Consider the following 12885-nt stretch of genomic DNA (forward strand, 5'->3'; position numbering starts at 1 on the left):
CAGATATAGCATTAACAAGAATAGAAGATCAATAATAGAACTCAGACTTGGGTATTCATCAAATAAAGAGGAAAGAGACGAAACAAACAATAACAAGATGAACTTAGCATAACCTATAGCAAAGTAGTCCTTTCTTCCGCGGCTGGAATAGATGAACTACCATGGCTTCCTTGCTCTGATCTGGTTGACGGATGATGAGGAGGAAAAAAGGATTCAATACGGAATGGTATGCTGTGAATATCGGGTTGAGCTGAGGCTTGCTTAGCTTTTGCCAATGTAAGGAAGAGATCACGCAATTTATAGAAAGGTTGTCCCAAAAATGATCCATGATATGATATTAATTGGCCGGCCTTGGCTCTTCGGCTTCCTTTAGTTATCAAGAAGGCCTTTCGAATGCCTCTAAATTTGAAATATAGGAGAAAGAAAATAAAGAGGGAAAAAGAAAAAGAAAGAGTTGAAGAGTTTTTAATTCTTATTTAATTATTATTATGTGTTCTTACATATGTTTATGTATATAGATTGGTGAAATGACAGCATTAAATTATAAAGTTATAATTTATTGGTGTCACTTCATTTTTTTATAGATATGTTTGTATTCTTAAGGATGTATAGTAATGATAAAATAAGAGATTCCAATCATAAATCTTTAAAGGTATGAATTTATATTCTTAATTTAGATTATTTAAGTTTTTTTTTTTAAAATATTATTTTCCTAATAGCTCATGCGGTCCCATAATGTAATATGTTGTCAAGTCTTCGTATCCTTTCCAAGGTAGTCTTAGGTCATACCTATCGATCTTGATGACTAGACCAATCGACCATCCCCTTCCGATGATCCTATTTAGCAACGCTTCCCCTCTCTTCAGTCTTCTTCCTGCAATCCCCCAAATAAAACATTCTCGCCAACACATTAATTCAAAGATATATTAATCGTTAATTCAAAAAAATTATCGATCATCTAATGACAGTTATAGATTTCATCATCTATACTAACTAACTCATTTCACTTGATCATGAATGAAATAACTCATTGTCAATTGATACAACGGATATAATTAACTAACTCACTTCACATGATCGGGAAAGAAATAAATTGATACAACGTCTATCATTAACTAACTTGTTTCACATGATCAAGAAGGCAATAATTTGATACAACATCTATAATTAACTAACTTGTTTCACATGATCAGGAAATAAATAATTCGTTAAACCAATGGCTATGATCAATTTAAAACTTAGGGCAAAATTTGGGATGTAACACATGATATGTCCTGATTTTGATCAAAACAAGTGGGGAATTTCATGATGTGTCCAAATTTTGATCAAAATAAGTGGGGAATTTTTTAATAAGTCCATACTTAGATCACAATAAGTGGGGGAATTCATATTATCTTCGGATTTTGATCAAAAGAAGTGTGGAAAGTCACAATTAGTCTCGATTTTGATCACAATAAGTGGGGAAATTCATAATATGTCTCGATTTTGTGTATTTTTATAAAGAAACATTGATTTTCCTTAGGATTTTGCAATTATTAGTGAGGAAAATAAATTTCTATAAGGATTTTAAGGTCCTTATGCAGGAAATATGCCTTTACATGGATTTTGGACTGATTGACTAATGATTTCTTTGCTCGTTTAACATTAGGGATTGATTTGCCCTCCCAACCATAGAAATTCACGATTGTCTTCCATGAGTATTGTTGCTTCTCCATAAGCAGATTATTTGTTTTGATGCCAAAAGAGGAAGTTGCACTCTTCCTTTATACATATTGGTAGTGCTCCTTCACCAAGGGACACTACACTTCCCAGTAGGCCCCAATTATGTTATGATACATAATATAATATAATTATAATATCAATATAATAGTTATACTATAATTTAATAAAGCAATATTATCACTATAATAATACTATATAATATAATAATATAATAATTTAATAGTTATACAATATAATAATTATATAATATAATTATTATATTATCAATATTATCACAACCTTTATGTTACCTATGTCGTCATGAAGGAATCCAACCATAGCTACAATAAAATTAATAATTCTTCTTAGCTAGGGAGAAATCCTTCTCAATAACTTTTGGTTCATCCTTTGGACGCTAACATCTGTGATGTCCTTGGTACATTACATAAATTAATATCATAATGCTTTGTATGTTTGACCTTGGCAATTAATTTAATTATCTTCCAAGCCCCTTTTTATTTTTATTGTCCATAGGAGTGAGTTGTGTCGACACTTTTTTGTAAACCCTCAAGAGTTTAGGGATATTTATTCTGGCTTGTAGGTTGTAGTAGGTATGCGTCTTGGATTATTTTATTTTATTGCAAATTCCATTTGAAGTGCAGGCAATTTGGGAAGTGAAAGATCTTCTCTACTTGGCAAATATAGTTTTGGTGGGAGTAACTTTTCATCGTGTTTTGTTCTGCTCTCTCTATTTCAGATCCGACAAATCCGAAGTTCTATCATTATTTGAATTTAATTATTTTGGCATCATTAGCATGGTAGAGACCATCTACCTATCCTCCAATTGTTTGGTGTTCCTTGTGCAAATATGTAGTACTTCTATTAATAGAAATTCCTTTGTCTCTTCTTTGGATTAAGTCGATGATCATAATATTAATATTGGCAATATCATTGTCTATGCATTTTTCATCATCGGCGTAGTTGGACCTGATCGTACGACACCTATCACTTTATGGTGATTGTATGGCAAAAATAGTAGAACGAACAACATCTCCTATTCTGCCACCACAATAAGACATATACAAGAGCCTATTTGCAGGTGTATAAGATTCAATTAGACTTGACATTGTATGACATTCCACATACAACCACCATACAACATTAACAACAAAGTTTAACAATTACCATACGACGACCCCTAACATACAACGACATCATTGTATGACCCTCGATCATACAGACTCATCTATACTCACCAATTGGGTTTGTGTAGTTGACAATCGAACTTCTTCAGCCGTACGACCATCAAACCCTCAAAACATTACATTAGTATCAGAGTTGGTGATCTTGCTAGCTTGTTTGGTAGTGGATGCAAGTATACACTACAAGGAGAAGGAAACAACATTCTGTGGATAGAATGGGGGAACGACAAGACCTTGTTGAGGCAATCATGACATTGTTTCACCATAAGTCAAACCCAAACTCAATGACACCCCAATCAAAGGGGAAAAACATCAATGAATCACAGAGGAGACGTTGCAAAAAGTAGCCAAAGGAAAACACATGAAGAACAAAATGTGAACAACGATAATTCAGTGACAAGGAGATAAAATCTTCCTTCACATTTCAACTATCAATGTTGACATTCTTGCTAGGAGTCAAAGCACCTCGATGGGAGCGAGAGCCCACTTTCCAAGAAATGCAAGAGCAACTAATGCAAGACTGGAGGAACACGAATCTTGAAGGAGACATCCTTGAGAGATTATGTAGATTTACATACACGATATTTAGGCAGCAATGATCGTGGCTATTATAATGATGACCTCAAACGGAAGATAGGCAAGGTAAAACTGTCATCCTTTGATGGACAGGGATCAATGTCTGCACAGGCCTAGGTACTAAAGACAGACACATATTTCTCTGTCAACCCAATGCCTGAGGACGAAGCGATTAAAATTGTTGTGCTTCATTTGGAAGGAGTCACGCATGAGTGGTGGCATCATGGAATGACTACTCTTAGTTATGATCAAATAACCTCTTGTGTCCAGTTCATTGAGAGGCTCATAGATCACTTCACCAGAAAAGATCCAGAGCTTAATTTGCAAGAGTTGGCGTAGATAAAGCGAATTAAGTTAGCCAACAATTATATTGCAAAGTTTCAAAGGCTTTCTGTACTGGCAATGGACATCTCAGAGAGGTGTCAGATTGTGCTATTCATGGATTGACTGATGGAACCTTTAAAAGGTTGGGTGAAAGGATTCAATCTTGTCACCCTCATTGAAGCAATTAAGAAGGCACGAGATATCCTCCTCTTCTTCCTCTAGGAATTATTCACATCCCAAGAAAAAGAAAACAAAGCCCAACCAAAGAAGAAATTATTGGATGAGGCCACCGGATAGGAGCTCAGTAGAAAGAAATACCGTTTTAATTGTAAGGACCCATGGAAACCAAGGTACTGATACCTGGGCAAAGGAAAAATCCATTACATTGAGGGGATTTTCAACTATGAGGAAGAGCATGTGGATCTTGAGGCTGAAGGTGAGGGTCAACAAGTCTCTAAGGAAGTTAACATATATTGTGTGGAGAAGATTGCTAAATTGGTTCAAGGAGGCGGTGTCATAGTTGCACTTGATTGTACACTAAGGTGCACAATATTCTGCGTATTGGGTACTCTCTAGGGACAAAGGGTTGTGGTCATGCTCGATAGTGGGGGTCATGCTCGATAGTGGGGCCAAACTCAACTTCATCAACTCATCATTGTGAATTGAAGAGGTTTGCGTATAGAGGCACACCAAGGGTTTGAAGTTAAGGTGGTAGGAGGAAACATTGTGTCCTATACCCATCTAGTTCCACACCTAAGCATTACCATGGGGAACCACATGGTAAGAAGTGACTTCTTTGTAGTGGTTCTGAATGACATGGAGGTTATAGTGGGCATTTAGGGGATGGAGACTCTAGATAAGTATACATAGAGTTTTAAAAGGACGAATTTCTCCTTCGAGGTGGATGGCAAAAAGGTAGTTTTGAGGGAAATGACAAATGGCAGCTTGAAGGGAATATCTACATGATGGATGGAGGCAATCTTTAGACATGATGATGTAGTCTAGGTGGTGTGTTGTTTAGTCTCCACAAAACCTATATAGAGGCAACAAAATTTCTACTAAGATGATGAGCTGCAGACTGTGTTGGATAAGCACAACATGGTCTTCACTAACATACCGCCTAACATACCTCCACACTGTGACTTTGAGCACATCATAGAGCTAGAGGAAGGAGTCAAGCCTGTCATCACTACACCCTACTACCATCCTAAGAAATTCAAGGATGAGATAGAGAAGATGATCGGTGAGCTCCTCAAGAAAGGATGCATTAGATCCAGTTCTAGCCCCTTCGCGTCTTTGATGGATCCCTTAGGATGTGTGTGCTCTATCATGCATTGTACAAGTAAACTATCAAAAACAAGTATCCCATCCCTAGGATTGATGAGTTATTGGATGAGTTACACAACATAGTCCATTTTTTCCAAATAGATCTCCGCTTTGGCTACCATCAGATTCGATGAGAGAACTAGACACGTAGAAGACAACATTTTGTTTCCATTTCAAACATTATGAGCTCTTGGTCATGCCGTTTGGGTGGACCAATGCTCCGACCACTTTCCAATCCTATATGAACCACATCTTCAACAAGTAATTGTGCAAGTTTCTGCTGGTATTATTTGATTGATATACTCATTTAGAGTAAGACATGGGAGGAACAATCTAAGGCATTTGGACAAAGTGCTGAGAATTATGGAGACAATCATTATTCGCTAAAAGATCCAAATGTGAATTTGGAATGACAGAAACATTATACCTGGGACATATTGTTAGTGGACGGGGGGTTCATGTAGATCAACAGAAAACTCAAGCCATCTTGGACTTGCCACCTCTCAAGACTCTTAGATTTGTGTGGATTCGTTGCGTTATGTAGTTCTTACAGAAGATTAGTGAAGCGATTCTCATAGCTCAGTGCACCATTGACAAACCTGATGAAGAAAGGATCCTTCCATTGGAATGAGCAGGTGCAACACACCTTTGACAAGTTGAAGAAAGTCATTAGTTCCTACTTGGTTCTAGCACTACTTGACTTTACTCACCCTTCATCTTGGAGTGCGACATATCAAGAGAAGGCATCGAGGTGGTGTTGATGCAGGATCGCACCCCATTGCATTCAAGAGTTGGAAGCTCTCAAGTGCTAAGTGACTGTACTCCATCTATGACAAAGAGATGCTTGCCATCATGCACACATTGACGAAGTTTCAACAGTATTTTGTTGGAGCAAAGTTTGTCATGCAAATGGATCAAAACAGTCTCAGATATTTTTTGGAGCAGAGGGATTTGAACAAACGACAACATAAGTGGGTGAGAAAAATCCAAGCATTTGATTGTGACATTAAGTATGTAAAGGGAAAAAATAATATTGTGGCTTACGCTTTATCAAGAAGGCCTGCAATTTCCTCTCTGTCTTAGTTTTCAGTTGATTAGAAGGCACATTTGTTGGTTGAGTACTCCAAGAATACTTTTGCGTGCCAGCTGATGGATGATCAAGTTCATTATGACAAGTACAGGGTGGTTTATGTCATCATCTACTACAAGGGTATAATCTATTTGGTCCCCGAGTCGATGATGAAGGAACGAATTTCAAAGGAGATGCATAACTCACCTTCAGTCGGACACGTGAGATACCTGAAGATTTATAGACATATTCAAGAATGGTTTTCACTGAAGGGCTTTAAGAATGACATCCTACAGTATGTATGAGAATGTTCCACTTGCCAATAGAACAAATCCAATCACACCTTACTTGTGGGATTGCTTCAACCATTGCTAATCCCTAGCTAGAACTTGGATAACATCTCAATGGATTTCATCTTTAGGTTTGCCAAAGTGCAGGGAAAGGCTTGCATCTTTGTCGTAGTCGATCGCTTGACCAAGCATGCTCATTTCTTCACTATCTCCACCAGTTACTAGGTGGCTCAAGTGGTCGATTTGTTTTTTTGTGAGGTTTTTTGTTTGCATGGACTTTGACAAAACATAGTAAGTGACAGAGTTATCCGTTTCCTTAATACCTTTTGGATGAAGTTATTTCGGTTGGCAAAGATAGAGTTGTCCCCAAGAAAGAGTTATTGGTCATAGACAGATGGGTAAACAAATGATTAGAGGGATATCTCAGGAACTATGTTTCAACATAGCAAAGCCATGGGTCATTGGCTACATTTGGGTGAGTATTGTTGTAATGTTTTGAAGATGATTTCAGCTTGAGGGCGATCTCTATCCGAAGCATTGTAATGTCCCAAAGGCAATTTTGGCTCGAAGGCAATCTCGGCCGAAGGCTATCTCTATTTGAAGGCAAACTTGGTCTGAAGGAAAAGGCTATCTCAGTCTGAAGGTACTATAATGTTCTGTAGGCAATCTTGGTCTGAAGGTGAAGGCAATCTTGATCGAAAGACAACCTCGATCCGAAGGGGATCTCTGTTCGAAGGCAATCTTGACCCAAATGGTATCTTGGTTTGAAGGAAATCTCAGTTTGAAGGTGAAGGCTATCTTGGTTGGAACACAACCTTGATCTGAAGGGGATCTCCGTCCAAAGGCAATCTTGGCCGAAGGGTATCTCGGTCTGAAGGTGATCTGGAAATGACTATATGTGTAGGTCTAGGAAATGAAGACTGAGCTACCCAAAACATATGCACGCTATTAATTGGACGTCCAATATAAACAAGATATTCACCAAGGAAAAGGAATGTATGCAAATTGTCACCGAACATGGAATTTATATTAGTAGACAAATATGACACTCCAAATGTGTTAGATCCAATGCAAAGTAATACAAAGAATCAGAATAGGGTGAGGGTTGAATCCCACTGAAGCTATAATAACCAAGTAGGCAAGGTCTTCCACTTTTGAAATGGCGAACAATATTGAAGTCCAATAGGAATTCACGGTACAAAGAAATAATCCAAAATCACATACTAAACCTACCTACATGCCACACTTAAATACCCCTTTGGAGAAAATTCGTGAGGGAAGAATGCCAACATGATAAACACCTAGGATAATTTAATAAAATTGGGGTCCTTTATTAATTAAATCAATTCATTAAATAAGTCCTTGTGATATTTAATTTTGAGGACCATTTAATTAATTAACCTAATTAAAACATTTTATTAAAAATTGGGGACATTACAAATCCTCGCCCAAAAATTGCTTGCATCAAGTAACCCCTCATCAAACGGTTTGCTCGTTGCAGCTCTAGGATCCCAAACCAAGCATAGGTAGTTGTATCTACTGAAGTCTTCATGCCACATCATGATTACATACACACACAATGTAGGTGAAAAAAGTAAAAATCCATCAAGCTTTCGCTACGCCACTTTGATATAAACATGGCCATGCCCAAAGTCATTAGGATCTCATTGAGGTACCTTAATGATTAGATCCAAAGTCTTCATACCATCATGCTCATAAATCTCTCCATAGGATCTCATAGCTCAGGTACAACTTGTAGTTCCATGACGATGCCCCTCACACAAAGAGGTGACAATCATGTATGCCTTAGGGCCAGCCAAAGGGTAAACTCCATATTCAACCAACTGTAAAGATAGCTCCAACAAATAATCCTTGATCAAGTTCGCATCACCAAGAAGCTAAACAACTACGGGTAGAGACTGCTTATTCGGAGGGTTGCTGGTAGAACACATATTTCCATCAAGTTGATCATTGAGTGTTGGTTCAACGATATTTGTGCAAGTGTCTTCTTCTAGAATTCTTTTCTTCATCTTGGACAAAGGTAACAAATAGACTTTGTCTTCGTAGTAGGTGATGTCATCGACTACCTTGGATTGATCATCCTAAATGTTGCCATTCATTAGTTTGCATGCAAAAGTGTTCTTGGAGTATTTGACAAACAAATGTGCCTTCCAATTAGTTGAAAATTGAGATATGTACCATATGGCATCGTTGGGTGCCTAGTGTGATCCAAGTCCAAACTCTCAATTCTCCCAATAGGTTGATAGAATCATCAACTTTGATACTAGTGTAATGTTCCGAAGATGATCTCGGCCTGAGGACAATCTCTGTCCGAAGGATTTTAATGTCCCAAAGGCGATCTTGGCTCGAAGGCAATCTCTGTCCGAAGGCAATCTCAACCCAAAGGCAATCTTGACCGAAGGCTATCTTGGTCCAAAGGCTATCTCAATTTGAAGGCAAAGACTATCTTGGTTTGAAGGGCACCTCAATCCGAAGGGGATCTCTGTCCGAAGGCAGTGTTGACCCGAAGGGTATCTCGGTGCGAAGGGAATCTCAGTCTGAAGGTGAAGGCTATCTTGGTCCGAAGGGGATCTCTATCTGAAGGCAATCTTGGCCCGAAGATGATTTGGAAATGACCGTAGGTGTAGGTCCAGGAAATGAAGATTGAGATGCCCAAAACATATGCACACTATTAATTGGATGCCCAATATAAACAAGATATTCACCAAGGAAAATAAATGTATTCAAATTGTCACCGAACATGGAATTTATATTAGCAGACAAAGATGACACTCCAGATGTGCTAGATCCGAAGCAACGTAATATAGAGAATCAGAATAGGGTGAGGGTTGAATCCCATCGAAACTGTAATAGCCAAGTAGGGAAGATCTTCCACTTTTGAAATGGCAAACACAACTGAACTCCGACAAGATTTTGCAATACAAAGAAATTATCTAAAATCACATAGTAACAACTACCTATATGTCACACTTAAATATCCCTATTGAGAAAACTACCGAGAGTTTACAAAAGAATGCTGCCATGACAAACACTGAGGATAATTTTAAAAAAATTGGGTCCCTTTATTAATTAAATAAGTCCTTGTGATATTATTTAATTTTTAGGAACATTTAATTATTTAAACTTATTAAAATATTTTATTAAAAATTGGGAACATTACAATTGTTACAACACCACCTATCACATGTCGATAGGCACGACACCCTTCAAAGCATTGTATGGTTGTCAACCTTCATTATTCATGGATTTGGTGTTGGGTGATAGTGGCACACTGAGGGCAAAGACTGGCTACAAGAGAGTTTGCATGTCTTGAGATCTCTCAAGAATAACATATAGAGGGCCCAAAACTAGTAGAAGATGTTTGCATTGACATTGAACTAAGCAAAGTTTTGAGGTTGGTGATCTAGTATACCTCCGACTTTAACTATACAAACAATCTTCCTTGAAGATGTGTGGTAGGGAAATTTGAGGCTATGTTGGACCCTACATAGTGATTTAGAGGGTAGGTGAAATTGCCTATGAATTGGAGCTTCTTGAATGGAGTTAGAGCAAAGTAACGAGAATCGCCATAAAATCGCCTGAATCGGCGATTAGATTCAGCAATGGCAATTTTTTTGGAGTCGGAAATCGCCATTGCCGATTTCATCAGGCGATTCAGGCGATTCATCCAAAAAATCGCATGAATCGCCTGAAAAAATCGGCATGAATCGCCCACGGCCAATAAAGTATAAACTTGTAAAATTTAAAAAAATTGCTTGCTTTTTTTACTTTGTTTTTGACCTATTCTCTTTGTTATAACCCTAAAGGGCCTTCTATTTGTTTAACATGAGTAGAAGAGAGGAAAAGTGAGAGAGAAGAAGAGAAAAGAAAAGCCATAGGTTTCTAACCGGCAAGAAGAAAGAGCACAAAAGAGATCAGCAATCCATTTGGGGAGGCCATCAATTGCATTGGGAGCATTAAGGAGCCAATCTCAACACTCCTCAACTCATTTGCAAGAGGTAAGTGTTCTTTTTTTTTCTTGCATGTTAGTGTATTATGCATTTTTTGTTAAATTTTTATAGTTTTCAAGATTTTTAGTTTAGATCTTGAATGTTCTTTATTTTTACTAAGTTGCAAACTAGGGTTTGTTGTTTTGTAGCTTTTATTAGCTTCAAACTTTGATATTTTACATATAAATTTTTATTGCAGCAGCCTTTGCTTTCATTTTTCGCAAATTCGCAATGGGTAGAAAAGATGAATGTTGGAAATATAACGAAGAGTTTCCTAGAAGAACCAAATATCAAACAAAATGTATTTTTGTAAAGAAAAAATAACTTCTGGGGGTATTTATAGATTGAAATACCACATTGCTGCTATATCTGGGCACGATGTTACAATTTGCACTCAGCAAACTCCTGAGGCAAAACGCACTTGCTTAATGGCATTAGAAAAAATTGAAAAAGACAAAGCCAATAGGAAAATGCAACTTGAAGGGTTAAGGGGTATTGGCTCCCATGTTCCCGCATCCGCATCCGCAGCCGCATCCACATCTGCATCTGCATTAGCTTCTGCATCTGTAGGTTGTGTTGGAGAGGGTTCTTCTAGGCCTCCTTTTTATCCTAGTTCTTCTGCTCTTGCTAGTGCTAGTCGGTCACATACTAAGACAGAGTCCCACACCAACCTATTGCAGCCTAGAGTGCGGAAAAACAGAATGGATAGTTACTTTGTGCCCCGCACTACTCCTGGTTCCCAACCCACGCTTGAGGGCATGGGTTTGAACAAGGAGATTCATGATGCTGCCAGAAAGGAGATATGCAAATTTTGGTACTTTTGCAACATTCCATTTATTGCAGCTAGGTAATGGATTCTTTTTTCGTTGTTTTCTTTAAAGTTAAAATTAAAAATAAAAGTAAAACTTTAATTATATTTACTTGTTTTATAATTTGAGTCTTTGACATCTAAATTTTTATTTGTGACAGGGCTCCTTATTGGCAGAACATGATAGATGCGGTTGCTATTTGTGGTCCGGGGTTTAAAGCCCCAACTGAGGCTGAGTTGAGCGGATACCTCTTGGATGAGATGGTAGAGGACATGAGGGCTGAGCTCGAGGAGAACTGAAAGGAGTGGATTGCAAAGGGTTGCACCATCATGACTGATGGTTGGACAGATAGGAGGAATAGAACACTTCTCAATTTTCTTGTATCCTATGGAGGTAATTGATCATTCTACTTTCCTACATACATAATTGTAAATTTTGATTTGTTGAATGCTAATTTTTTGATGATCCATTTAATTTTAATATTCTAATTCATTGTTTTGTTACTTGTAGGATATACCATGTTCATCAAATCCATTGATGCTTCCGCACATGTAATAAATGCCACATACTTATGTGAGGCTATTGAGGAAGTCATAGCAGAGGTGGGAGAACAAAATGTGATCCAGGTGGTGACGGATAATGCAGCAAGTTATGTTGCTGCAGGTAAACTTTTAACTTTTCAAGTTTTGAAAATAAATTTATTTGAATTTTGAAATTTGAATTTCTAATTGACTTAAAATTGTTGTAGGTAAACTTTTGATGGAGAGGCACCCCACCATATTTTGGTCCCCTTGTGCGGCACATTGCATTGACCTCATGTTGGAGGAAATTGGCAAACTTGAGTTTGTCAAGTCATGTGTGGAAAGGGCAAAAAACATATGCAAATTCATTTATAATCATTCATTGTCCTTAGCACAATGAGGAAGTACACAGAAGGCAAGGAGTTAGCTCGCCCAGGTATCACGAGGTTTGTCTCGAATTTCATCACCTTGCAGTCCTTGTTCACATCAAGGGATGAATTGAGGAGCATGTTTGTTGGGCGGGAGTGGATTTCCTCTTCCTATGCTACGACCACTGTAGGGATAGATGTGGCGGATTGCATATTTGATGAGGATGGTTTTTGGAAACCCGCTAGAGAAATCCTACAGGTAAATTTATTGCAATTTAACATTTAGTATTTTACTTTTACTTTAAGTTATATTATTTTATATTTAAGTTTTGACTCAAGTTTTTGTTTTACTTTATATGTAGGTCACTGAGCCCCTTGTAGCTTTGCTACGAACTGTTGATGGGGAGAAGCCCTCTATGGGCTACATTTATGAGGGCATGGATAGGGCCAAGGAGGCCATCAAAGCCCAATATGCAGGAGTGCAGGAGAGGTATGGCCCTATTTGGGACATCATCAATAGGAGATGGCAGAATCAGCTCCATCGACCCATCCATGCAGCAGCTTACTTTCTGAATCCGGCATATCGTTTCCGTCCTGAGTTCAAGGCGGATGCAGAGGTTCTCACTGGCTTATACACAGTGATTCAGAGGTTGAGTAGCGATGAAGATAGCGCTGCTACGAATGTTGAG

At 38.0% G+C, this 12885-nt stretch overlaps 2 protein-coding genes across 5 annotated transcripts in view; both read left to right on the forward strand.

The window, feature by feature from the left end:
• LOC149569725 (pentatricopeptide repeat-containing protein At5g48730, chloroplastic-like) overlaps positions 1-12885 on the forward strand; it is a 73438-nt gene that overhangs the window by 27021 nt on the left and 33532 nt on the right. The gene's annotated exons all lie outside the window — the stretch shown is intronic.
• On the forward strand, positions 11526-12783 carry LOC149569726 (uncharacterized). The gene is made up of 3 exons (XM_089822448.1): positions 11526-11700; positions 11818-11970; positions 12056-12783. Exons 1-3 carry the CDS (start codon positions 11637-11639, stop codon positions 12226-12228), a joined length of 390 nt encoding a protein of 129 aa, XP_089678574.1. The 5' UTR covers positions 11526-11636; the 3' UTR covers positions 12229-12783.

This window comes from Cupressus sempervirens, chromosome 3 (assembly GCF_028749045.1).
Source record: "Cupressus sempervirens isolate cs-2001-9-10 chromosome 3, ASM2874904v1, whole genome shotgun sequence".
Taxonomy (NCBI): domain Eukaryota; kingdom Viridiplantae; phylum Streptophyta; class Pinopsida; order Cupressales; family Cupressaceae; genus Cupressus; species Cupressus sempervirens.

Coding starts and splice junctions, on each gene's coding strand:
- LOC149569726 (XM_089822448.1), top strand. CDS start 11,637: ATGACTGATGGTTGGACAGATAGGAGGAATAGAACACTTCTCAATTTT. Junction 11,701..11,817: donor TTTTCTTGTATCCTATGGAG/GTAATTGATCAT, acceptor TGTTACTTGTAG/GATATACCATGTTCATCAAA. Junction 11,971..12,055: donor AGCAAGTTATGTTGCTGCAG/GTAAACTTTTAA, acceptor AAATTGTTGTAG/GTAAACTTTTGATGGAGAGG.